General features: G+C 46.7%; 1 protein-coding gene across 4 annotated transcripts in view; it reads left to right on the top strand.

Moving 5' to 3' along the window:
- Window positions 1-3,035: 3,035 nt before the first annotated feature.
- The window catches only part of ACSF3 (acyl-CoA synthetase family member 3), a 91,765-nt gene continuing 71,063 nt past the window's right edge, over window positions 3,036-23,737 (top strand). The window contains exons 1-3 of one of the 4 annotated variants that reach the window (XM_061594421.1): window positions 3,036-3,169; window positions 7,394-8,122; window positions 12,541-12,696. In XM_061594421.1, the coding sequence (XP_061450405.1) occupies window positions 7,424-8,122; window positions 12,541-12,696 (855 nt within the window). In that variant the 5' untranslated portion in view covers window positions 3,036-3,169; window positions 7,394-7,423. The remainder of the gene's footprint in view (window positions 3,170-7,393; window positions 8,123-12,540; window positions 12,697-23,737) is intronic. The other 3 variants (XR_009758859.1, XM_061594420.1, XM_061594422.1) reach the window with 3 other exon arrangements.

The following is a 23,737-nucleotide window of genomic DNA, read 5'->3' as shown; positions in this document are numbered from 1 at the left end:
GACCCATTGAAATGAATGGACATAGCTAACTTTGGTCCATTAATTCCAGTTGGTTAACTCTTGAGTAGAACTTAGTCGGCTACAACCCAAGGTATGTATTTATTTATGAAATGTAGTATCTTGCATTTCAGTGCCATTTTGCATTTGCAGCGTGGCTTCCTGATCTAAAAAAAAGGAACAATACGAAAATATCCATAAAAATGCAATACAGATTTTAAAAGTCAAGCTGAGTCTACACATGTGTAGAATTAGGAGAATGCAATGCAATCTAAAAACATCACCAGAGGAAGAAGATCATCAGCAATACTGGAAAGCCCCAGGTTAGGGTCTGAAGGCCTCTACCTTGCTGAAACTAAGCAGGTCTGGGTCTGCTCAGTACCCTGATGGGTGGCATGTATGCCACCGTGGGTGCTATGAGGAAAAAAGAGCTGGATATACATGTAAGGTTTTTTTTAAAGCAATAAATAAATTAAAAGAGGATTAAAAGGACCCAAGTAGATAAAAGGTCTTTGCCTGGTGCTGAAAAGACAGCAGGCTTTGTACCAGCCATGCGTCTCTGGGAAGGGAATTCCAAAGGTAGGGAGCCACCACTGAAAAGGCTGTCACCCCAGTCACTGCCCACCTTATTTCAGGTGGCAAGAGCACTCAGAGAAGGCCCTATGAAGATTATATTTTAAATAACATTTAAAAGGCAGAATGCCAAGGTGGAAGAATAGACTTCCACCAAGATGCAGGTGTTGGTGGGGATACTATTTTCAAATTGCTTTCCTACCGTTGTTTGTTTGTTTAAGAAAAAACTCCCTGCAAATAGAGAGCTAGCAAGTCAGGGAGACCGCTTCTAGGAAAACTCTTTGCCAGCTGTGCTGTTGTGTGTGTCTTATTTATTTATTTACAGAGAGTTTTAATACAGGAAAGCATTCACATCTGAGCTCTCCAGTCTAAAGAGACATAGTCCATTTTCCCCACCTCAATATTCTAACACTTCATTCTAGCAGCATGGATAGACTAAGCTTGACGTAAGGGGCCCTAACAAGTGCACAGTGTTGCACAGATGTGTGAAGGGGCAACAAGGGTTTGGCAGTCCCAAAGGCTGATCAATTATACATCACACCTCCAGGAAGAAAAAAAAAATCATGACATTGACTTAAAGATCACAAGGCCTTTATACCACAATACTCTTGGGGCCTGCTTAATTGGCGTTTTCATTTCTGAGCCTTAAGGGTCTCCATTCCAGTCAGGTTTGCAAGCTGTTCTGTGTATTCCTGATGGGCTTGACGTGGGCCTTGTTGAAATGAAAGCTGGAATGCAAAAGACTGAAGATGAAACTGTGTGTATTGGAAGATTTCCGTAGGACATAAATTTAGAAAAGGGTTTGGAGGAAGCGCTTTGCTGTCCACTCTCTGTGACAAGCACTCTTGAACAATGGAGTGGTGGGTTAAAAAAATTTAAATACATAAAAACACACCCATACCTAGGAGCAAAATTAAGCCTCCTTTTAAAAACATATATTCCTGTAGCACCTCAGTCATTGTTAATGTGTTATAAATGTGTACCTATCAATATTTCATAGAGAAAATTAGGTATAAGGAAGTACAAGAGTGAAAGTCTACACTCAGCTTGAAAGTCTTTTTCAAAATATTCAGTTCAAAATACAAATCGGTCCACAACTCAGAAAGCCCTCCTTCAAAGCATTTTTAAGTAATAGTTCTGTGTCCAAATGGACACCCAGTCCTAGCTTTTGGGTCAGCCAGTGCACACAAATAGACATATAAAATTAATCAGTGAACCAAGAACACAAATTCAGATTAGCAGACACTGAAACACTGATTAGAGGTATGAAATTTTAGTGAAATTGAATAGAAACAGTGGAACGTAGGGGCACATTACACAATAATTCTTAGGGTTATTATTACAAACCACCAGTGTTTCTGAGAGTATCATCACAAAGGGGGGCATCAAAACAATATATGATGAGGATCATTATTTTATTTATTGTAGTGAGTCAGTTTTTGTTGCAACATAAAATTCTGATGGCCACTGCAAATTCAGCAATCAAATGTCAGGGTTGTATTCAACTAAGGCATACTCAGAATAGACTCACTGAAATCAATGAACCTTAGTTATGTCTATTGACTACAATGGATCTACTCTGAGTAGGACTAGCATTGAATACCACTCTTGGATCTGACGTGTTCCATAGTTCAGAATGTTGTAGAAAACTCACATTTTAACAAACTACAATTCCCGAGGTTCTTTGGGGGGTGGGTCACATGCTTTAAATGTACATTGGATGTGCTTTAAATGTATGGTGTGGATCTGCCTGATCCTCTTTGGAGATACCAGGAATTGAACCTAGGGTTTTCTGTATGCAAATCAAGTGCTCAGTTATTCAACAATGGTCTCCACAATAGTAAACAACATGGGTTCAAGCAGTCTAGGTCTACTGAGAAAGTTCTTCTCCATCTAACGAAAACATAACAACAGCAGCAACAACAATACATTTATTTTTGTTATCCGCCCGTCACCCAGATTGCAGGTCCTGAGGCAGATTACAGAGATTTAAAAATACAACATACAAAAAAACCAATACATAAACAAATCCATAACAATTCTTAAAAGCGTTAAGTACAATGGCAATAAGGGGTAAAAACGTACCCAGATGCTTGCATAAAAAGATGAGTCTTCAGCAGCCCTTTAAATACAGGAAACAGAAACACCCAACTAAGTCCTAGTCAGAGTAGACCCACTGAAATTAATGAACCTAAATAAGTCATGTATCTTAATTTCAATGAGTTTACTCTTGAGTTGGACTAACGTTTAATACATACCACCTTCAGGTACGTACAATTGTGAGCATATTGTTGTGATTTTGACCCTCATGACCACACACACGTGTCATAGACAATGTTGTTATGACGTCACGACAGGACACCAATCACATCCCACCAGACGCTCCAGTCTGGAGTGGCGTCGCGTCTGGACATCAAGCGTGTGTTTGGGGGAACAGAGCTCCGCAGTGACGTCACGCGCGCGAGATGACCCTCACTTCCTCGCCGGCCCACATATGAACCGGAACTCACGTAGCAAGCCTTCGTTTCCACGGGGGACCTGTTGGCGGACGGACAGGTAGGCCGGACTCCAGCCGCCAGCCCTCCGACTTGATATTCAGGTGAGAACAAAACCAGGGGTGAAAGTTGGGGCTCCGGCAGAGAAGGGATGTTTTTTCCCCCTTCTCGTTATGGGTATGGAAATAATTAACGGGGAGGGGGAGAAGAAGAGAGGGAGGTGTCACTGCTTTTCCCTTCCCCCATCTGTAGTCCCTGAAAGTGGGGTGGGGAGAGACATGCCCCTTTCGTCACCTCCCACAGCCCAGGCGATGCCTCCTGCCTCCTTAGATGCATTACTTAGTAGTTCTTTTACCCTCGACCCCTGCTCATCTGGAAGTGGGGTAGGAGGGCTTCCATCTCTCTCACCAGCTCTGCGTCTCTGTGCCTGGTGATATTCAGCTCCCCACACCACCACTTCTCTCTCCGTACCAGGAGAAAGCTTCGCCTGCTAAATTCTTGACGTGGCAGACTGCAGCTAAAATGCACAGGAGCACGGCTGGGGAAAGGGAGGTGGTGGCAACCCCACTACCCACCTGCTCCGTTTTTGTGTAGGGAACCGTTTAATTGTGTTTATGAAGGATATCTGCCCCAATGGCAATGCTATCTTCTGCACAGGGCTTTTGTTTCTGTGAACATGATAAAACCACCAGTAGGGGCTCTCCCTTCCCCACTTTCTTGCCTGTTGGTCCTCCTTGGGGTCCAATTAGATGATGCAGCATCATGATCCCTGTGTTTACAATGCAGGCCTTGCTAGTTGCCTATAAATGTGTTTTGGGGGTGGCAATGCTTTCTAGCGCATAAAGTATGAAATTTGCTCCCACAAGAAGTGGTGATGGCCACTAACGTGGATGGCTTTAAAAGAGAATTGGACAAATTCATGGCTATCAGTGCCTACTTGCCATGATGGCTATATGATGGTAACTTCTAGATTGGATTACTGTAATGCACTCTACATAGGGCTGCCCTTGAAGACTGTTCGGAAACTTCAGCTAGTGCAAAATGCGGCAGCCAGGCTGTTGACAAGGACCAATCGGTCTGCGCATATAACACCTGTCCTGGCTCGCTTGCACTGGCTACCTATTTGTTTCCGAGCTAGATTCAAGGTGCTGGTGTTGACCTATAAAGCCTTACACGGTGTGGGACCGCAATACCTTGTGGAACGCCTCTCCCGCTATGAACCTACCCGTTCACTTCGTTCAGTATCTAAGGCCCTCCTCCGGGTACCAACTCACCAGGATGCCCGGAGGACTGTTACAAGATCTAGGGCCTTTTCTGTGGTGGCCCCCGAATTGTGGAACAGCTTACCGGAGGAAATACGCCTGGCGCCTACGATTCTTTCTTTTAGGCGCCAGGTTAAGACCTGGCTATACTCCCAGGCATTTTAATGTTCAATGTTTTATGTTTAATGTTTTAGTTTAATGTGTTCCTCTCTGTTACTGATTTTATTCTATATTGTATTTTAATCTCGTTTTGTACACCGCCCAGAGAGCTATTAGCTATGGGCAGTCTAGAAATGAAAATAAATAAAATAAATAAATTCTTCCTCCTGTGTTGGAGAAAATAATGCCACAGAATACCAGTTGCTGGGAATCACAAGTGAGGAGAGAACTATTGCACTCAGGTCCTGCTTGTGTGTTCCCCATAGGCATCCGATTAACCAGTGTGAGAATAGGATGCTGGACTAGATGGGCCTTTGGAACGTAAGAAGTGGCCTTATACTGACTCAGACCATTGGCTCATCTAGCTCAGTACTGTCCATGATGACTGGCAGAAGGTCTCCAGGGATTTAGGCCAGAGCTTTTCCCAGTGACGAAACTAGGGACTGAATGTGGAACCTTCTGCATCCGAGGCAGATGCTCTACCATTGAGCCAGGGCGCTTCACTTTGGTCTGATCCAGCAGAACTCTTCCTATGTTCTTAGCTCTCTTGTCCCACAGATGGTGTTCGTGTGCTTTCACAGCAGCCCTGCACACCTGTTTTTATCCCAGTTAGCCCTACTCTCATAAAAAAAAAGGTTTTGTATGCTCCTCCTGGTTCTGTACAAAGGTTCTCTGAAGAAATTGGGGGATGGGTGTACATGCCCAAGTCAGCATTGGAGGGCAACCTATACCTCAGCCTTCACGTGTGAGTGTATGCAGTATGCCTACCATGTTTGCAGTCTGCATCATGCCTCTAATAAGAGCAGACCATTCTCTGTGAAAGCTCATGGTACACAAAAGCAGACGCTCTTTAAGGTGGTTCAGCACTATTGGTTTAGAAGGCATTGTTGTGGATGCAAGAGGTCTGTGCTGTGTTATCATCTAAGGCAGCCTTGGCCAACCTGGTGACCTCATAGATGTTTTGGACTACAACTCTCATCAGCATCAGCCAGGGCAGCTGTATAATACAGAGAGTGATAGGAGCCTGGCCATGTTGAGTGGGGTTGATGATTTTAATTGGAAAGGCCTTTCTCTGCCTGAAACCCTGAAGAGCTGCTGCCGATTGAAGTAGGCCGTACTGGGCTAGATAGACAAATAGGTCGATCTGGTCAAGGGGGAATTACTATGTTCCCCTTGCTTAACTCTAGGCCAGGCATTTACATTGACCTGCTTTTCAGCAGCTGTGAAGAAGGTGAATTCTATGTAAGAGATCATTAGAAAAGGGGTTGAGAATAAAACTGCCAATATCATAGTGCCTTTATACAAAGAATGGGGAAGTTGTGGTCCTCCAGAAGTTGTGGGACTCCAGCTCCCATCAGTCCCGGCCACTGTTGCCAATGGTCAGGGATGATGGGAGTGGCAGTCCAGCAACATCTGGAGGGCCACAGGCTCCCCATCCCTGCTTTATACAAAACTGTATAAAGTTTTACAACCACACTTGGAATACTTGGTGCAATTCTGGTCACCACATCGCAAAAAGAATATTGCAGAACTGGTGAAGATGCAGAAAAAGGCAACCAAAACCTCACACAACTCCCTATGAGAAAATATATGGTCAGAAAATCTTTTGATACCATTCCAGTGTAGCAACTTGCATCACGATAGATTCTACTGAGAATATATGGCCTATTGTGGCTTGATTCCCTGCACGTGCAAAATATATACACTCCCAATTAGCACCCCTGTTAACAGCTCTCTCACACACCTCCACCAGCAAGAATCTGTCCTGGGGAGGGGGCTTCAAAGTTAGAAAGGAGGTGATTTGGTTTTTGCTAACAATCTTCATTGTTACAAATATGCACGCACACACCTTTTAAAAGTTGTGCTGCTAGGAAGGAATGTGCGAAATGGAAAGAGGGCAAGCCACTGTCATTGGATGTGTTTTTCCTTCTCCATTGTTGCATGACACATTTGGTTAAAAGCCCTTCCCACACAAAATTAGCAGCCTCTTTCATGGCGGTTTAAAAAGTGGAGAACGTTGATGCAAACAACTTTTTGGCTTTTAGTTTAGAGGAGATGGAGGATGGGTGGGGAGAGAGAGTGACGCTTGTTGTGCGTACTTGTGCTCATCAATATCTACCACTTGGTCAAAGCTAGGCTTTGCATTAAAACCACACCTTGTTCCTTAATGTATTGAATCGTGGAAAGTTCTTCCCTCTGAGCTTTTAACTTTATTTGTGAGTTGGCTAAAAGCAGCCCTATACTTTGCCTCAGTTCCTGTGAGTAGCCCCCACATACCCCATCTTGCAGCTTTCCCTTCCACTCAGTCCCTGCTTAAACTTCCGGCTTTATTATAGCCTCTGGTTTTGTGTTCCTCAAGTGAATCCCTTGGATGCTTGAAAACACCTCACATTTTAATATCTGTTTGGTGCCAACCTTTTCGTCTGGGTTATGTCACTGACACAGGAGGGCTGAGCCCCAGTCCCCTCCAGCCCCTTTCATGATCCCTTTGTGGGTTGACTTGTCTGTGGGACAGTAGGATTTTTGATTCTTGGGCATGTTCAAGAACAAACACATCTCTAGATCCTTCTCTGTTCAGGTCTCTTATTAGACCAGTGTCGGGTAAACGGAAAACACAATATATTTCTTGGCCCACCTTGTAACCTGAGTGGCCAATTCAGCTATGAGACCAGAGCTCTGGGGTGTAAGTTAGACGGTTGCTGATATTTCTCCAGAAGTGCTTCTCAGATGAGAAATTATTGTTTAGTTCTGCAGAGTGCTTCATGTTCTTCACAATAAGTTGCTGTTGGTATCTGAAAAGATACTTGCCTTGCAGGTTGATATCTTACCCGTCTTGTGTGTCTTTCAAGCTGATCCTCTGGTTACACGCTCTGCTTATTGACTGAGTTCTTTTGTTTATTCCACCAGCACCACAGCTAGCCAGGAGTCACCAGGGAAATGTTAGGTTCCTTGCTAATTTATACTGGGAGCAACTTGGCCAAATGTTTTGCTTGTGGCCCTTGCCTTCCAGGCTGGGAGTGCTCTGGCCCCAGGGCTACTCGCTACATCTTCAAAGTCCTGCATATTAGCAGGGCAACTTGTCATGGGCAGATTGCCCCTGTCTTCACCAGAGCACTGGCCTTTGGAGAAAAAATTGCCATTGTTGACCAAAATGGAGAGCACACTTACAAAGATCTGTACACTCGAAGCCTCCACCTATCTCAGAAAATCTGTAAAACTCTCAGGAACTCAGAGAGAGACTTGAAGGGTAAACGGATTTCATTTTTGTGCCCTAATGATGTCTCCTATGTAACTGCACAGTGGGCTTCATGGATGAGTGGAGGTATAGCTGTTCCTCTCTACAGAAAACATCCTGTGTCAGAACTGGAGTATTTCATCAAGGACTCTCAAAGCGCTCTCCTTGTTGTAGAGGAAGAGTATGTGGAGAAGATCACCCCAAGTGCAGAGAAACTCGGTGTGCCTGTGCTCTCACTTCCCAAATCTGGGAGGTGCAGTTTGGCAGCGGATGGATCCCTTCTGGAAGCTGGTTGCCCCATTTCAGAGTGGAAGGACAGGGGTGCCATGATCATCTACACAAGCGGCACAACTGGGAGACCCAAAGGAGTCCTCAGCACCCACCGGAATGTCCAAGCGGTGGTGAGTTTATTCTTCACCTGCTAAATTGGGACTCGCCTCTTTTGGAGTGACTGGGCTCAGCTTGGGGATGTAAGTGAATGGACTGCCTTCAAGTCGATCCCGACTTATGGTGACCCTATGAATAGGGATTTCATGGTAAGCAGTATTCAGAGGGGGTTTACCATTGCCTCCCTCTGAGGCTAGTCCTCCCCAGCTGGCTAGGCCTGCTCAGCTTGCCGCAGCTGCACAAGCCAGCCCCTTCCTTGTCTGCCACTGCCAGCTGGGGGGCAACTGGGCTCCTTGGGACTGTGCCGCTTGCCCACGGCTGCACAGGTGGCAGGGCACGTCACCCCTGAGCCACTCCCTGTGGGGGTGATCTTAGCTGGCCCTTGACACCCAGGAGACACGAGTGGGGGATTTGAACTCACAGACTCTGGACTCCCAGCCAGGCTGTCCTCCCCACTGTGCTATACCAGCTGTCGGGAATGTAAGTAGCAGTAAGGAAAATGAGAGTGCCTCTGAGTCTGAGCATATGTGGAATGCTGTTCCATCCCTCTTAATCACAACCAACACTCCTGTGCTTAGGTTCAGGAGCGAAGCTCATACACGGGTCTAAACCCCAATGCTGTTATTTTAAGACTTTTCTGAGGACTCTTCTTTATTTTTTTCTGCAGAGCAGAGGTGACAGTTTCACTTCAGAGCAGTTGCCTCTCTTTCCCATTTGCATTGCTACAAGATGACTGCAAAGGCATCTTGAAAAGTCTGTTTACTCTTAGCTGCATATCCCCAAGGCAAAAAAATCCATTAGCTTCCTGAACAAAAAAAAAGTTAGAAGTTTGGAGTCTTGCTGACTGCCGCGGCAGCACAAGGTCTCTGCCTGCAATGGATAAAATTGCACCCTTAGGGAGACAAAACACCCAAACCTTGTGGCTCAAGCAGATCAAGGAGCTTGGAGCTTCTTCTCTCTTGTACATGCTCCACAGACTCTGGATTTCTGTTGTAAAGAAATGGGGTTCTGTTCTTTTTTCCCCCTTTCTCAGCAGCGCAATCAATATTTATTTATTTATTGTTGCATTTGTATCCTGCCTTTCCTCCAAGGAGTTCAGGGTGGTGTATGTCGTTCACCCCCTCTCCAGTTTACATTCATGACAACCCTGTGAAGTAGGCTTCATGGCTGAGTGGGGATTCGAACCTGGCCTCCCAGGACCTAGCCCAGCATTCTAACTACTATGCCACACTGGCTGAATAGTATCAGTGATAAAATCAACTAAATAATACTATCAACCAAAGTTGATAACAGTAGTATGAGCTCAATTCTAATTGGAATTACAAAAAGCAGCAATCACACATCTGTTTTTTCAGTGGCTCATGTTGGACTTCTTGACAAGGACTTTGACCAAGTAAGGCCGGAATCTGCCTTAATCTGTCCTTTGGTCCATTCAGCAGGTTGTTGCAGAAGAAGGTGCTGGGGATCAGGGCCAGCGCCAGGCATGCCTAGGCCCTTGGGCACCAGCCTGCTCTGGGCCCGTGGCGCCATAGCCCAACCCCTCCATACAAGCAGGCTAATAAATCTGCCCGAACGTTCCACCTACATTTATTGTTCCTGTAAATGGCTTGCAGGCATGCGTGCCATCAGCCAAGATGGTGGTAGGGACATCAGCCCCTTAGGGAAGCCTCCACCGCCATCTTAGTTGATGGCAGGCATATGTGCGCTGCGCGTGCATGCCTACCATAATCCAAGATGGCAGTGGGGGCATTAGCCCCTTAGGGAAGCCTCTGCCGCCATCTTGATTGATGGCAGGTGTGTGTGCTGCATTCACAGAGATGAGAGAGGTAGGTGGGGCATGCGCTTGGGCTTATTGAAGCCTGCACTGACTATGGGGGGGAGGTGCCTGGGTGTTTCCTCTCTGAGATCCACGGCAGGGTTGGGAGGCAACGTTGCTGCGGATCACAGAACAGAAGCGCTACCCTTCTACCCTAAGAAGGGACCCTTGACCATGGCCTGGCCATCCCCTGGCGCTGTCCCTGCTGGGGATGTCCAGGAAGCTGAATGAGAAGAGAGCCAGAGCTAAGACTGGTGGCAAAATCACAAACAGGGCTGGGCAAACCTTTCAGTTTCTCATTTTTCCAATCTTCAGTTTTCCACATACCCACATCCATTTGTGATTTTTTTTAAAAAGTCCTCATGAAAATTCATCAGTATTTTATTGTGAATTTCTCTTAATGTGCACATATTTGCAAAGCTTGTTTGTTTGTTAGATTTATATCCCGCCCTTCCTCCCAGTAGGAGGCCAGGGCTATGTTTTTGCTAAATACACACATTTTTGCAAAGCAATATTCCCTATTATAATGCATTTTATGTTAAAATTATAGCATTTTATGTTGTTTTCACCAATATTTGCATCTGTGTGCATACTTTGCCACAGTATGTGCATTGCTGTACATATTACACTGCACTGCAAAATTTGGAAAAGTGTGAATTTCGAGGGATGGCTGTGTTTTGGTTCTCATGCTGCTTTGGAAAATGTGAATTAGGTAGGTTCATCTTTAAGTGAACTGAACTGAATTTGTCCCCCATTCCTAACCAGAAATTAACAGGGATCTATGAGATCAAATAACTACTTGAGGAGTGGGTAGCCCCAAACCTTGCTTCTGGAATTAGTCCCAAAGATGAAAATAGAGTAGGGCTTGGCCTGGAGTCCTAATATGCCAACCCCACCAATTTTGGCAGCAGTGGCAAAAAGAAAGAAAGAATAAAAGAAAGAGGGGTGGGGTGGGTGGGGGAGAAAAGTAAACACAGCCCAGAGATGGGCAGAGAATTTTAAACCTTTGCACCAGATCACCTCCTCCCTGCTCATCACATTGGTTATCAGTTAAGTGAGGAAGAGGCTAGTTGCATCCCTGTCAGGTGAGGAAAGGGGATCATTGCCCACTTCCCACTCAACAGACAACAAATCTGGTGGCTATTTTCATTCCCATCTGCACAGATCAGGTGAAGAGGGGCAGAGATAGTATGTATATCCTGTACAAGTATTTGTTCCGTATATGTCCTCTGTGTTTGTGTGTGCATATGAAACTGCAAGATTGTGGTGTGGCCACACACACTGTTGGCATATATTCCCCCACCCCCAGAGGGCTAGCCAAGGATGAACGTGGTCAGCGGGTCAAAAAGGTTTTCAATAGAGGATGGAGAGAGAAAAGCCTAGCTCATACTTCTTGGTGTAACATCCTTCTGACCACACATGAAAGACTGGCAGGATGCATGAAATCAGACTTGCATGGATCCTTCAGAAATTCTCCACATGCCTCCATGGCAGGGCTGGGGATCATTTGTGGCCCTCCAGATGTTGCTGGAATGCAGCTCCCATCATCCCTCACTATTGGACAAGGCTGTTTGGGGCTGATGGGGTTTGGAGTCCAAGAACATCAAGAGGGCCGCAGATGGTCCCCATCCACCCCTGCTCTGTGAGTTTCTCCATTTTTTATCTGTGCCTTTCAGAGACAAGTAGGGAAAAACCAGGATAGGGGGTGACCTTGAGTGGGAAGCCAAGGAGAGGAAGATCTAGTGAGAAGGTGCTGGGGACCTCACAAGAAAGGATGTGTATTGCCGGAAGGAGCTTTGGAGGGTGCTGGAATACAGACCAAGAAGCTGATGAGTTGAGAAGCCAAGGAGGAGGTGGCAGTGAGGGATGAGTTGCAGGCTGGCATGGACTTAGCAGCCAAATGATTGACCACAGGCCTCTAGTAGCAATTGTAGTACAGATTCTTCGCCTGCAGCTATTTAACATTTCTCTGGCACTTTGCAGTCTGCAACAACAGCAGAGGAAACCTTCAGGGTGGGCTAGAAATGTACGGTTTATTCAGCCCAGTGCACTGAAAAAGGAAGACTCTTTGTCAGGGGCTATGGTGAAATAGTGCAACCCTCTGTATTCTCCATTGCAGAACAATTACAGGGCTTTGCAGCGGAGAATACAGGACAAGGCTCTAACATAGAAGGTTGCTTTGTTGCCCCCCATACGGAAGAGTCTTCCCTCTAAACGCGTTGAGCTGAATAAACTGCACATTGGTAGCACACCTTGGAGGTTCACGACGGCTATGCTCTGCCTCCACAGTCGGAGGCAGTATGTTTCTGAACACCAGTTGCTGGAAACCATAGGAGAGGATGTTCTTGTGCTCAGGTTCCGCTTGCGGGTTTCTCACAGGCATCTGATTGGCCACCGTGAGAACAGGACGCTGGACTAGATGGGCCATTGGCCTGATCCAGCCTGCTCTTCTAATATTCTTATGTTCCTCTTCTGTTGTTCTTTCCCATGCCTCCCACTGATTGCAATCTAACCACTGGGACCCTGCCCAACCTCCCCTTTTTGAATTAAAAACTGTGTTTGCTTGTGGCCTCTGTTCTTGACTCTGTTTGCTTATTTATTTAAATATTCTTGCAGATAACCGGGCTGGTTAACAAATGGGAATGGACAAAGGATGACATCATTCTCCACGTGCTGCCTTTGCACCATGTCCACGGGGTGGTCAACAAGCTGCTGTGTCCCCTCTGGGTGGGTGCGACGTGCATCATGCTTCCTGAGTTCAGTGCGAAGGCGGTAAGTTTGCCAGGGTTGTGGGGGCTGCCTGTCTGCTTACCTGTCAGTTGCGGTGCAACAGGAGACTGTGTTTTACTAGATCAAGGTTCAAAAGGGGTTCTTAAGCTGGCCTTACTATAAATAGCCAGGCTCTTGCAGTGGGTAACAGGCCTGTGGAGTCAGAGTCGTGGAGTCGGAAGCAATTTTGGGTGGAGTTGGAGTCGGTAGAAATGTACTGACTTCGACTCTGGCTTTAAAATAAAATTAATATTTAATAATAATATTAATATACATTTGCCATTTATGAAGGAGTTGGACAGTAGAAAAATAGAGTTGGAGTCGAAGGTTTCACATACCGACTCCACAGCCCTGGTGGGTAAGAATCTCTTCCAGGTGAACAAAGCAGGAAACCTTTGTAAATCAAAATGTAAAAGAGTGGGTTCTTTTCTTTCAGACCCTAAATGTGGAAGGAATGATCAAAATAAATATATTGTGTGCAGGAGACTAGTGAAAATGTTAGTGGTCCACTGTCTTTTGTGAGGAGATCTCAAATGAGCACAGAGGGTAGTTTATTGGCCCACATGTGCTTTGAGTTGGTTGACAGTCTTCCTTGGGGGCAACATTCTAACTGCTCTTGGTATTCTTGTGCCTCCTTCTAACAGCTGTTGTTACTCTGCTTGGCTTGTGCTGTGTGTTGTGTTGGCTTACTAGGCTGTACTACCAATGTGTTTTTTCATCAAGTCTGAAATGTTTCAAGATGTATGGGAATGGTTCTGTGTTATCAGCTATGCCTGGCCTGAGAGAGCAGACATCCAAGGCCAGACAGGTTGTCATGGTAACGGGAGATAACAGCTGGGAAAGTTGTAACAGCCTGCTGTTAGTTCTTCCTTCTTCTGTGTGTGTCTTTGAAGCAAGCAGTTCTACCTAGTTCTATCTTGAAGGGGGGGAAACTCTACATGTATCTACTTTAAATGCCTTTGGCCGTAATGTCTTAGTAAAGACTCTTAAAACTTTCTCAAGCCTCTGTGATGCTTCTTTACCATCTTACATCCAACGTAACGTGTTGTTTCACGCAAGAACCGCCAACCAGGTGAGTCCTAAAGGCTGTAGAGTTCTTGCTGCCCCAGGTAAGACTGGCTGATTGTCTTTGGTACTTTGCATGCACTCAGTGCTTTCTGGCTCTGAGGTGTTCTGCCTGCAAACGATGATTGATTCATCCATGTTAAGACCAAGCAGTAGATCTTTTCCTTTGGTCCTAATAGCTTACTTAAGGGACTGCCTTGCCACACATTCCAGTCTGATTATTACGTTCAGCCGGAATAGCACTGTTGAGGGTGGCACATGATGTTTGCCTTCTTTCTACAAGACAGAGGGCATTTAATGTGTCTGCGCCTCAGTTGTGTAACTCCTTGCCTGTTGCTATCAAGCAACCACCAGTGGCGCTTTGTTTCTGACGGCCTGTTCAAGACTCTTCTGTTTGCACACGCCTTTTCTGATATACAACTCGCACATCGGTTATTCTGTATCACTGTCCAGATATTGACGAAGGTTTTTTTGGGTAATGCTGTTTTATGGATGTGTTATGTTCGCTGCCTACGTACTTTCCTTGCTGTTCGGTATGAAAGCCAGTAAATAAACAAATGGGAGAGATTTAGCAAAAATGGAGACCTCCTTGAATTTCAAAAGGAAAATAGGCTGCAATCAAGCTTGCCCTTGCCAGTTCAAAGGGACAAGGAGGTTCAGCTCGGACCATGTCTGTGCCTGCGTGCTGCTTCCTCCTGGCTGGCAGTGCAAATATTGAGGCGATTCCTCAAAGCTCTTTTAATGGTATGGTATGCTAGGATATAGAGTGGTTTATTTATGCACTGTTTTTTGTCTGAAAGGCCCACAAAACAATGAACAGTATGAATACATATTACAATAGAAATATAGAGTAGAAATGTCCATTTCTTGGGAAGAAACAATGAACAGTTGTGGCTTGGCCTTTGACAATTTTTCAAGAGGAGATTCCTATCATTCTAGCTAGTTCAGTGCCTTGTGGTGATTGAGCCGTTGACTGCAAAGACACCGTGTGGTGGTTGTCGTCCCGCATACCCAGAGATGGTTGTCCCGTTATCACCCGTCGCCGTGATGACGGAGATTCCATGCCAGATGTTGAGATCATGGCTTTGTGAGAGGAGACAGCTTTCATATGCGCTCTCCGTCTCTGGAGACAGCGCCACAGCGGAGCAGATGAAAGGCATGGCGGCAGCCCCATCATCAGCACTTGCGATGTGGTAGTGAAGGAGATGAAGAGGCCTGAGCATTTGGCAACGGCATTTACACCAAGGAGCCAAATTGGCTTGTATTATTTAGGAGAATTAAAGGGTTGTTTTCTTAAAATGATCTGTCTGTCGGGTGGAAAACCAGGTGCTTCTAGGAAGGGTGAGAATTCTTTAATGCTGTTTTATGGATGTGCATTACCCATTGCCTGCCTTCTCAGCCAGATCTACTATTTCTTTTCTAAGACCTAGCCACCTTTCCCCAACTTGGTGCCCTCCAGTTGTTTTAGACTATAACTCCCATCAGCCCCCCTGTCTCAGGGTAATGGAATTTCTAGTGCCTGATCATAGCCACGAAGCATCATTCCTAACTCTCTTGCGCTCTGAAGGAGTGCCAGGCAGCAGGGTGTGAAATGAAGAACCATGTGAGTGCTGTGCCATGTGAAATCTGGGATCTAACACAGAAACTCTGTCACTCCTGAATCTAATATTGGTTATTTTTAATACATACCTGTAATATCGCCAGGTTTTAAGCTCTTACATTTGTGAAGAAAAGCTTGAATGTTTCTGTTGAAGGCTCAGGAGCACAAAAGGGAACTTGAGGCGGAGATTCAGAGAGCAGAATTCCCCTGCTTTGCCCAGTACCCCTTTGCTCCCCATGACCATCTAGTGTTGCCCTACTGTAGCTCATTTAGACCTTCTGAAGATTTACTGTTCTGTTTGGCACTGGGTAGACCGCCTGCTGGATCATTATGTTCCATTTTGGGTGCCATTGCCTTAAGAAGGACGTTGACAACTTGGACAGGGTTCAAAGGAGAGTCACAAGGGTGGTAAAGGGTCTGGGAGTGAAATCCTTTAAAATATAGGTTAGAGGAGGTGAATATGTTTGGCTGATAGCCAAGGAATATGGTCTGCCAATGTCAGGACTGAGGAGCCATGGAAACCAGAGAGGTCAGGAGCCAGGATTCAGAGCTGGGAGGTTCAGCTGAGAGTCAGAGATGGGATGGCCAGGCCAAACCAGACCCAGGAAATACTACCCTTGTCTAGGCAAAGTCCTGTCCTTTTGTAGCCCTTCCTGTTGAGGAGAGCCAGTGGCCAATCTGGGTGGCAGAGGCACTCTGGGACAAATCAGGGAGATCTCCAGCCTGGAGCCCTGGCAGTTCATCGCATGAAGTGGCTGTTCACAGAGCCATGCATTCCCACTTCTAATGGCAGGACCTTCAGTTCTTCAGTGTGAGCCCCTCTGAAGTGAAATCCGCCTCTGCAAAAACAGTCTCAGCAAATGCTGGCTGCCTTTGACATATTGCAAAGCCTCTTGTCCTAGAACATCTTGTCCTAGAACAGGCATGTGTGGGCGGGGGTCCATGGAGGACATTGTTTCCAAAGAAAGCACCACCACCACCAAAGCCCCCTGGTCTGTATCTACATGCTGTGCCACCAAGATACTTATATGTTTGAGTTTCCGTGCATCACCCTCCCAACATCTGCATGTTGTAGGCTTCCTTCTGGTGGGCGAGGAGAGGGAGCCTAAACTGATGTGTGCTAATTGCAGGGCGCACTGACAAGCAAGGGTGAATGAGGGCATTGACTGGGGAAGCGTAAGCAATGCCCAGACTTGCCCTGCCTTGGCCCAAGAGTGGCTGGCCAGGGACCAGCTGTCTGGCCTCTTCTCTTCCTCAAGGTCTCCGGAGCAGTAAAGGTCTTAGGAGGACTTTGTGTGCCTCTTTTATTATTATTTTGGTTTACTTTCCCCCCTGTTTCTCCATCCTTTTTGTGAGGGCTTCCCGAGGGAGCAGGAAAGTGGTTTGATTGACATGACAAAAGAAGCGCAGGAGGGCAAATCAGGCTTTCTTGTGGAGTTTAACACAAGCAGCCTTTGAGTCCCAGCCTATTTTCACCAGCTGTTTACAAAGTGCCCTTTTGCTACTGAAATTGGCTCTTGGGTAAGCGGCACAGTTCCAGCAGCGGATTTCACAGAAGGTGCCCGAGCTTTTCCTTCCGCCTTTTGTATTTCTGTTTCTTTGCACCTCGAGAGAGCAGTCAATTACAGGGTGATATAAAGAAACCTGAACGGCAGCTCAAACGCTTGACACACCGATCAAAACAAAGCCAGGAACTTTTCCTCCAGAGCTGCTGCTGCTGCTGCTGCCTCCGGAATCAGCCTTGAGTGATACTGGCACGGGTTCAGGAGAAACCGCAGCAGCGCGCCCAACCTTCCTAATCACTAACACTTCATTATACGCAATAAATACTTTATTATTACAGTGTTTATTAGATTACTTAATTCACGGCGTGCCTTTACAGTTACACATACAGGTGGCAGTCTGGTTTGGTTAGTCTTCATGACAACAGGCTCTGCTGTTCACAGGGTCAACCTGGCAGGACCCTTAGGTCAAGAGTCGTCGTACCATCTTTCCCTCTGCTTAGTCCGTGCATCCAATAGAAACCACAAGAGTAACCACAAGAGTTGTTTGTGGGGGGTGCTTCCCTCCTTTTATAGAATCATAGAATAGTAGAGTTGGAAGGGGCCTATAAGGCCATCCAGTCTAACCCCCTGCTCAATGCAGGAATCCAAATCAAAGCATTCACGACAGATGGCTGTCCATCTGCCTCTTGAATGCCTCCAGTGTCGGAGAACCCACCCCCTCTCTAGGTCATTGGTTCCATTGTCGTATGGCTCTAACAGTTAGGACGTTTTTCCTGATGTCCAGTCGAAATCTGGCTTCCTGCAACTTGAGCTCATTATTTCGTGTCCTGCACTCTGGGACAATCGAGAAAAGATCCCGGCCCTCCTCTGTGTGGCAACCTTTCATGTATTATTTATTTATTTATTTTATTTCTTAAACTTATATACCGCCTGACTTGCAATAGCTCTCTGGGCGGTTAACATAAAATACAATAAAATTACAGAATCTGATACAACAAGCATATAAAAACTACACAATCTAAAGCCAAGTTACAAACATTTAACTAAGATTAAAATGTACTTGAATAGTGCTCTCATATCTCTTCTGGAGGACTTGGCAGTGGTGGTTTCTTTTGGTGGGGTCCCAACAGAATGATGCCATTGTGCACAGAATATAAAAAAATGCTCAACTACTTCTCTGGCTGGGGTGATGTGGTGTTCTGCATCTCTTAGAGCCAAAAGTTTATTTGTGGCCAGATAGTAGCAGCAGTGATGTAAAACTGGAAAGCTGGAAGGGTGACTACAAAGCAGGACATCCTGTATGTAGAGCGTCTCCACAAGATGACCATTCAGTCTCCCTTTGGAAGCTTCCATGATGCCTATAGGAAGCCAGCAAGCAGGACCTGAGCGCAACAGCACTGTCTGCTCTTGGCACTGAGAAGGTCACTGCTTCCAACAGTGGAGGCAGAACATAGCCATCGTGGCTAGTAGCCATAGATAGCCTTATCTTCCATGAATTTGTCTTATCCTCTTTTGAAGCCTCCCAAGTTGTCCAAGGAGGTTGCTGTGCTTCCATAGCTAGCATGCTCAGCTTCTCCTGCAGTCAGACGTCTTCCTTACGTTTTACCTAAATCTTGCTTTTTTTTTGGTTTAGCATAAGGCAAGTTCGCATAAAATGGTTCAGTGGCAGGTTGCTTGAATGAAGTAATAATACTTATTATTTATTATTATTTATTTCATTTATATCCCATCCTTCCTCCCAGAAGGAGCCTGGGGCGGCAATATGAACTTTCCACATTTGAGATGAGCACAAAGCAAATCCGATAGCATTTGACAAGGACGTCTCCTCATTTGCAGGCCGGCCCACTGTGCCTTCACGGCACTGTTACCCTTTGCAGTCAAGAAGCGTGCTGATTCCACAGCAAGGAAGTGGCGACTTCTGCCACCATGTCTTCATTCTGTGACCTTTGGTCTTCCTAGTTTCTTCCTCTGTGGATCCCCCCCAGCTCAAGGTGAAATGCACAGGTGCCCCAGAGGAGCTGCTTCCAGCCAAGTCACTTCCTGAGGTACAGCAAAACCTGCCCGCTATACCAAATTTGTTGTGTGACATTGGACACCCATTATGAAAGGAAGGTGTGTGTTGCTTGCATGAGTTGGTGTACGTGTTATAATTCATTTTGCAGCACCATCTGTTAGGAGTGTCTTGCTAAAGCTTTTTCCTAGCAACTTTTTATTGGAAGATATTAAAGGATATTACTGCCCATTAATCATGTATTAATAAAAGGTTTATCCATGGCCCACGCGTTCCCAGCCTTGCTGTCTGATTTGCTGTGTGCTCCTATGGGGTTGTTGTGTGCTGTTCTTAGATCCACAGTCGCTGACCTGGCCCCCCCTTTACTTTACTTTACTTTACTCCCCTTGTATGTACTGGAGGTTGGGCCCGAAGGGCAGTTTGGGGATCCTGCTTGTGTACCGCCCACCCCGCTGCATAGCAGACTCCCTGGCCGAGGTGCTGGAGGTGGTCTCGGCTGTACGGGTGTTGTCCCCAGAGCTGTTAGTTCTGGGTGACTTTAACGTGCATGCCGGGACCACTCTCACTGGAGCCCCTCGGGATTTCCTGGAAACCATGGCTTCCTGGGAACTGTACCTAAGTAATACTGGGCCCACCCATGTAGCCGGTCATGCTCTCGACCTAGTATTTGTCCTGGGAGAGGAGAGAAGTGGTCTGAAGTTGGGCGTGATTCTTGGCACCCCTGTGTCATGGTCAGACCACTACCTGGTAAATATGGACTTCTCGTTGCCATGCCCCCTCCGCAGGGGTGAAGGACCTATTAAAATGGTCCGCCCCAGACGCCTGATGGATCCGGATGGATTCCTGACTGCGCTTGGGGATTTGGAACCTGCTGAAGGTCGCCCGGTCGAAACCCTGGTGAAGGAGTGGAACATGGGGATCACCAGGGCATTAGACCGGGTGGCTCCGAAACGTCCTGTCCCCCTGAATAGAACTCAGCTAGCACCATGGTATACACCGTGGTTGCGTAGTCTGAGACAGGAGGTGAGACGACTAGAGCGCCGGTGGTGGAAATCCCGCTCCGAAGATGTCCGGACACAGGTTAGAGCAGCAGTAGCTGCCTACCAAGTGGCAATAAAGGCAGGAAAGAAGGCTTTCTTTGCTGCCTCTATTGCGTCTGCGGAGTGCTGTCCCAGGAGGCTGTTCCAGGTGGTCCGGAGCCTGGTTGGTCCAGTTGCTCAGGAACCCTTGGAACAGTCAAAGGCCTCCTGTGACGTATTAGCAAAACACTTCGCCGATAAAATCGAACACTTACGGAGCTCGATCCCGTGCGCCGTGGACACAGTGGACGAACCAGAGTTGGCCAGTTGCATGCTGGTAAATTGGGATCGGTTTCGGCTTCTCCCTTCTGAGGAAGTGGACAAGGTGCTTTCATCTGTGAAGCCAACCACTTGTCTTACTGATCCTTGCCCTTCGTGGCTCCTTGTGAGCTGCAGAGAGAAATTGGGCGAGGGGATCAAAGCAGTGGTAAACGCATCCTTGAAAGAGGGTGTGATGCCATCAGCCTTCAAGGAGGCAATTGTAAAGCCCATCTTAAAGAAGCCCTCCTTGGATCCCCAAGTATTCGATAACTTCCGCCCAATTTCGAATCTACCATTTCTGGGCAAGGTCATTGAGCGAGTGGTGGCCAACCAGTTGTCAGCACACTTGGATGAAATGGATTATTTGGATCCATACCAATCGGGTTTCAGGACTGGTCACGGAACTGAAACAGCCTTGGTCGCTCTGGTAGATGATTTGAGGAGGGCATTGGATAGGGGAGAATCCACCTTTCTTGTCCTCCTCGATCTCTCAGCGGCTTTTGATACTGTCGACCACAGTATCCTTCTGCTTCGCCTGGAGGGATTGGGAATTGGAGGCACTGTATTACAGTGGTTCCATTCCTTTCTCTCCGACAGGTACCAACAGGTAGCACTGGGGGAGGAGGTATCAGACCCTTGGCCTCTCAGTTGTGGTGTGCCACAGGGTTCTATCCTCTCTCCCATGCTATTTAACATCTATATGAAGCCGCTGGGGGCAATCATCAGGAGATTTGGGCTGCAGTGTCATCAATATGCGGATGACACTCAGCTCTATCTCTCATTTAAATCTTCACCAGAGTTGGCTGTGGAGACCTTGTCCAAGTGCCTGGAATCCGTGAGTGGATGGATGGGAAGGAACAAGCTGAAGTTGAACCCTGATAAGACCGAGGTACAACTTGTGGGGGATAAGAGAGGGTTGGGTGATATTGACCTGAAGTTCAACGGGGTGAGTCTACCCCTAAAGGACCAGGTCCGCAGCCTTGGGGTTGTGCTTGATTCCAGGCTGTCCATGGAGGCTCAGATTTTGGCAGTGAGCCGGGCAGCCTGGTACCAACTACACCTCATACGTAGGCTGCAACCCTACCTCCCTGTTCACCAGCTCCCTCTAGTGGTACACGCCCTGGTCACCTCTCGTTTGGACTACTGTAATGCGCTCTACGTGGGGTTACCCTTGAAAACGGTCCGGAAATTACAACTGATACAAAATGCGGCGGCTCGACTACTTACGAATAGTCACCGCCGAGATCACATCACACCAGTGTTGTTCGACCTACACTGGTTACCAGTTGTTTTCCGAGCCCAATTCAAGGTGTTGGTATTGACCTTTAAATCCCTACACGGTTTCGGCCCAGTTTATCTTATGGAGTGCCTTCAACGCCACCAATTATGCCGCCCGACAAGATCGGCCACACAGGGCCTTCTCTCAATCCCGCCAACAAAAACAGCCAGATTGGCGGGTACAAGAGAGAGGGCATTCTCAGTGGCGGCCCCCAGTCTTTGGAACTCCCTCCCACAAGATCTCCGGCATGCCTCTTCCCTAAATGTGTTTAGGAAAGCCTTAAAGACCTGGCTCTTTCAGCAGGCCTTCGGGGTATCCGGGGAGGGTTAATTGTTATAACTGTAATGCCTCCTGCCCAGTTTTAATACTGTTGCTGCAGATGTATTGTTTTATATTCTATTACTGTATTCTATTAATTGTATTTTAACATTTTGTAAGTCGCTTAGAGTGGCCATTGGCCAGATAAGCGACGAAGAAATTAAATTTATTATTATTATTATTATTACTGGCCAGCAGAAGTGAATATTACTGCAGCTGCTGTCAAAAGCGACATATATTTATTCAGAAGTATGTCACACCATGGCATTCAGTGGGGCTTACTCCCAAATTGCAGCCTAAAAATGTTTGCTTGGCCCCATCTACACTATACATTTAAAGCATAATCATACCACTTTAAACAGTCATGGCTCCTCCCCCCCCAAAGAATCCTGGGAACTGTAATTTGTTCAGGGTGCTGAGAGTTGTTGGAAGACCCTGATTGCCCTCACAGAATGACCATTCCCTGAGTTCCCTGAAAAGAGGGAGTTGGTTGTTAAACCACTTTGGGAAATTGTAGCTCTGGCAGGATATACTTTAGGGACAGAGGTGATATGACAGAAGCATATAAAATTATGCATGGCATGAAGAAAGTGGAGGAGAAAAGTTTTTCTCCCTCATAACGCTACGACTTGTGGACATCTGGAACTGGACTCTCCAGGTACAAATACAGCAGGCTGGTTGGCTGGACTTGCCTATTCCTTCCTGCATTTGTTTGAATGTCGTCCTTGGCATGCTCCTGTTCCAGGTCCTGTTCCTGAATCTATTCCTGGCCTCGCAGGAGCCTTGGTGCGCTTGTGAGGTGTACCTGCTGGAAAGGCAGAAATCCCTCTCACATTCCCAGGACTGTCCTTCACTCACTGCAGGGAACCAGCTGTGATAATTGCACATCATAGCTCAACCCTGTGAGGCCAGGGACTGACCAGTTTGGGCTTCAAATGCATGCATCAGCTGTAGGGACTAGAAGCCCAGAAAGAAAATTTCCAGTGCCCCAAACCAACGCTATCTGGATGCATCGCAAACCAGTGACGACAAGAGTGGGGTCAATGGAATTTCAGGCACGCTTTACATGGCACGTGGCTGGGACAAACATCCACAGTCTAGAGGCAGGGCTATTTTATTAAGGAGGGTTTCCTAATCTTATATTTTCCAGAGAAAGTTGTTGTTGGTTTCATCCCTTCGCCTTCTTTAAATCATCTCTCATCTTCCTCCCTCCACCTCAAAGGGGATGCTGGCAAGAGCGTAGGAGGGGCAGGTCACCATCAGATGAATTACGCCAGATCTGTTTCTCACAAACTTCGGCTTCGAGAAGAGAGTGGGGGGAAAGTTATATCGTTTTTCTTCTTTCCTTCTTGCTAGATGTGCCATTTGTCCTCCGCATCTGTTACAGAGTAATGCCTTTTGAAGTGTGAGGGGGAGAAAGGAGGGAGATGAAGAAGAAGGGGGGGAGGAAACTGGAGCCTGTCATATTTTGTTAGATTCCTGGGTCCTGGGGAAAGTGTTTGCTCCTTTCAGCATGCCTGCAGCGTAGAGAGGGTTTAAAAGCTGTAGCCTAGGATGCAGAGGGAACAGCAGAACCTGCAGAGGAATAAGTGATTAAAACAGAGTCATGTGGAGCACACAAACAGTTTGAGGGCATAGCAAAACAGCAAGAGACCAGGTCGCTTTTGGAAGAAGAAGCTCTTTGCCTTACCCGCAGTGCCAAAAACTGCTGGCATTAGCCAAACCAGTGGAGACTCCATGGAAGAATTGCTGTGTGACATCAGATCCTTGCTCCAACTGTCTTGGCATCCTGCCTCCACAACAGCAGTCGGGTAGATTTCTGTAGGGAGCTCTCCGGCAGGTCAGTGTGATATCCTCACCCTGTCATGTGTCCCTGGCATACTGTACCTGGAGGAGCACCTGCCTCTGAATCCAGCAGCTGTGTTT

Source organism: Rhineura floridana, chromosome 13 (genome assembly GCF_030035675.1).
Source record: "Rhineura floridana isolate rRhiFlo1 chromosome 13, rRhiFlo1.hap2, whole genome shotgun sequence".
NCBI classification, from domain to species: Eukaryota; Metazoa; Chordata; class Lepidosauria; order Squamata; family Rhineuridae; genus Rhineura; species Rhineura floridana.
The sequence above is the reverse complement of the archived record's forward strand: the minus strand, read 5'-3'. Positions and strand labels throughout refer to the sequence as shown.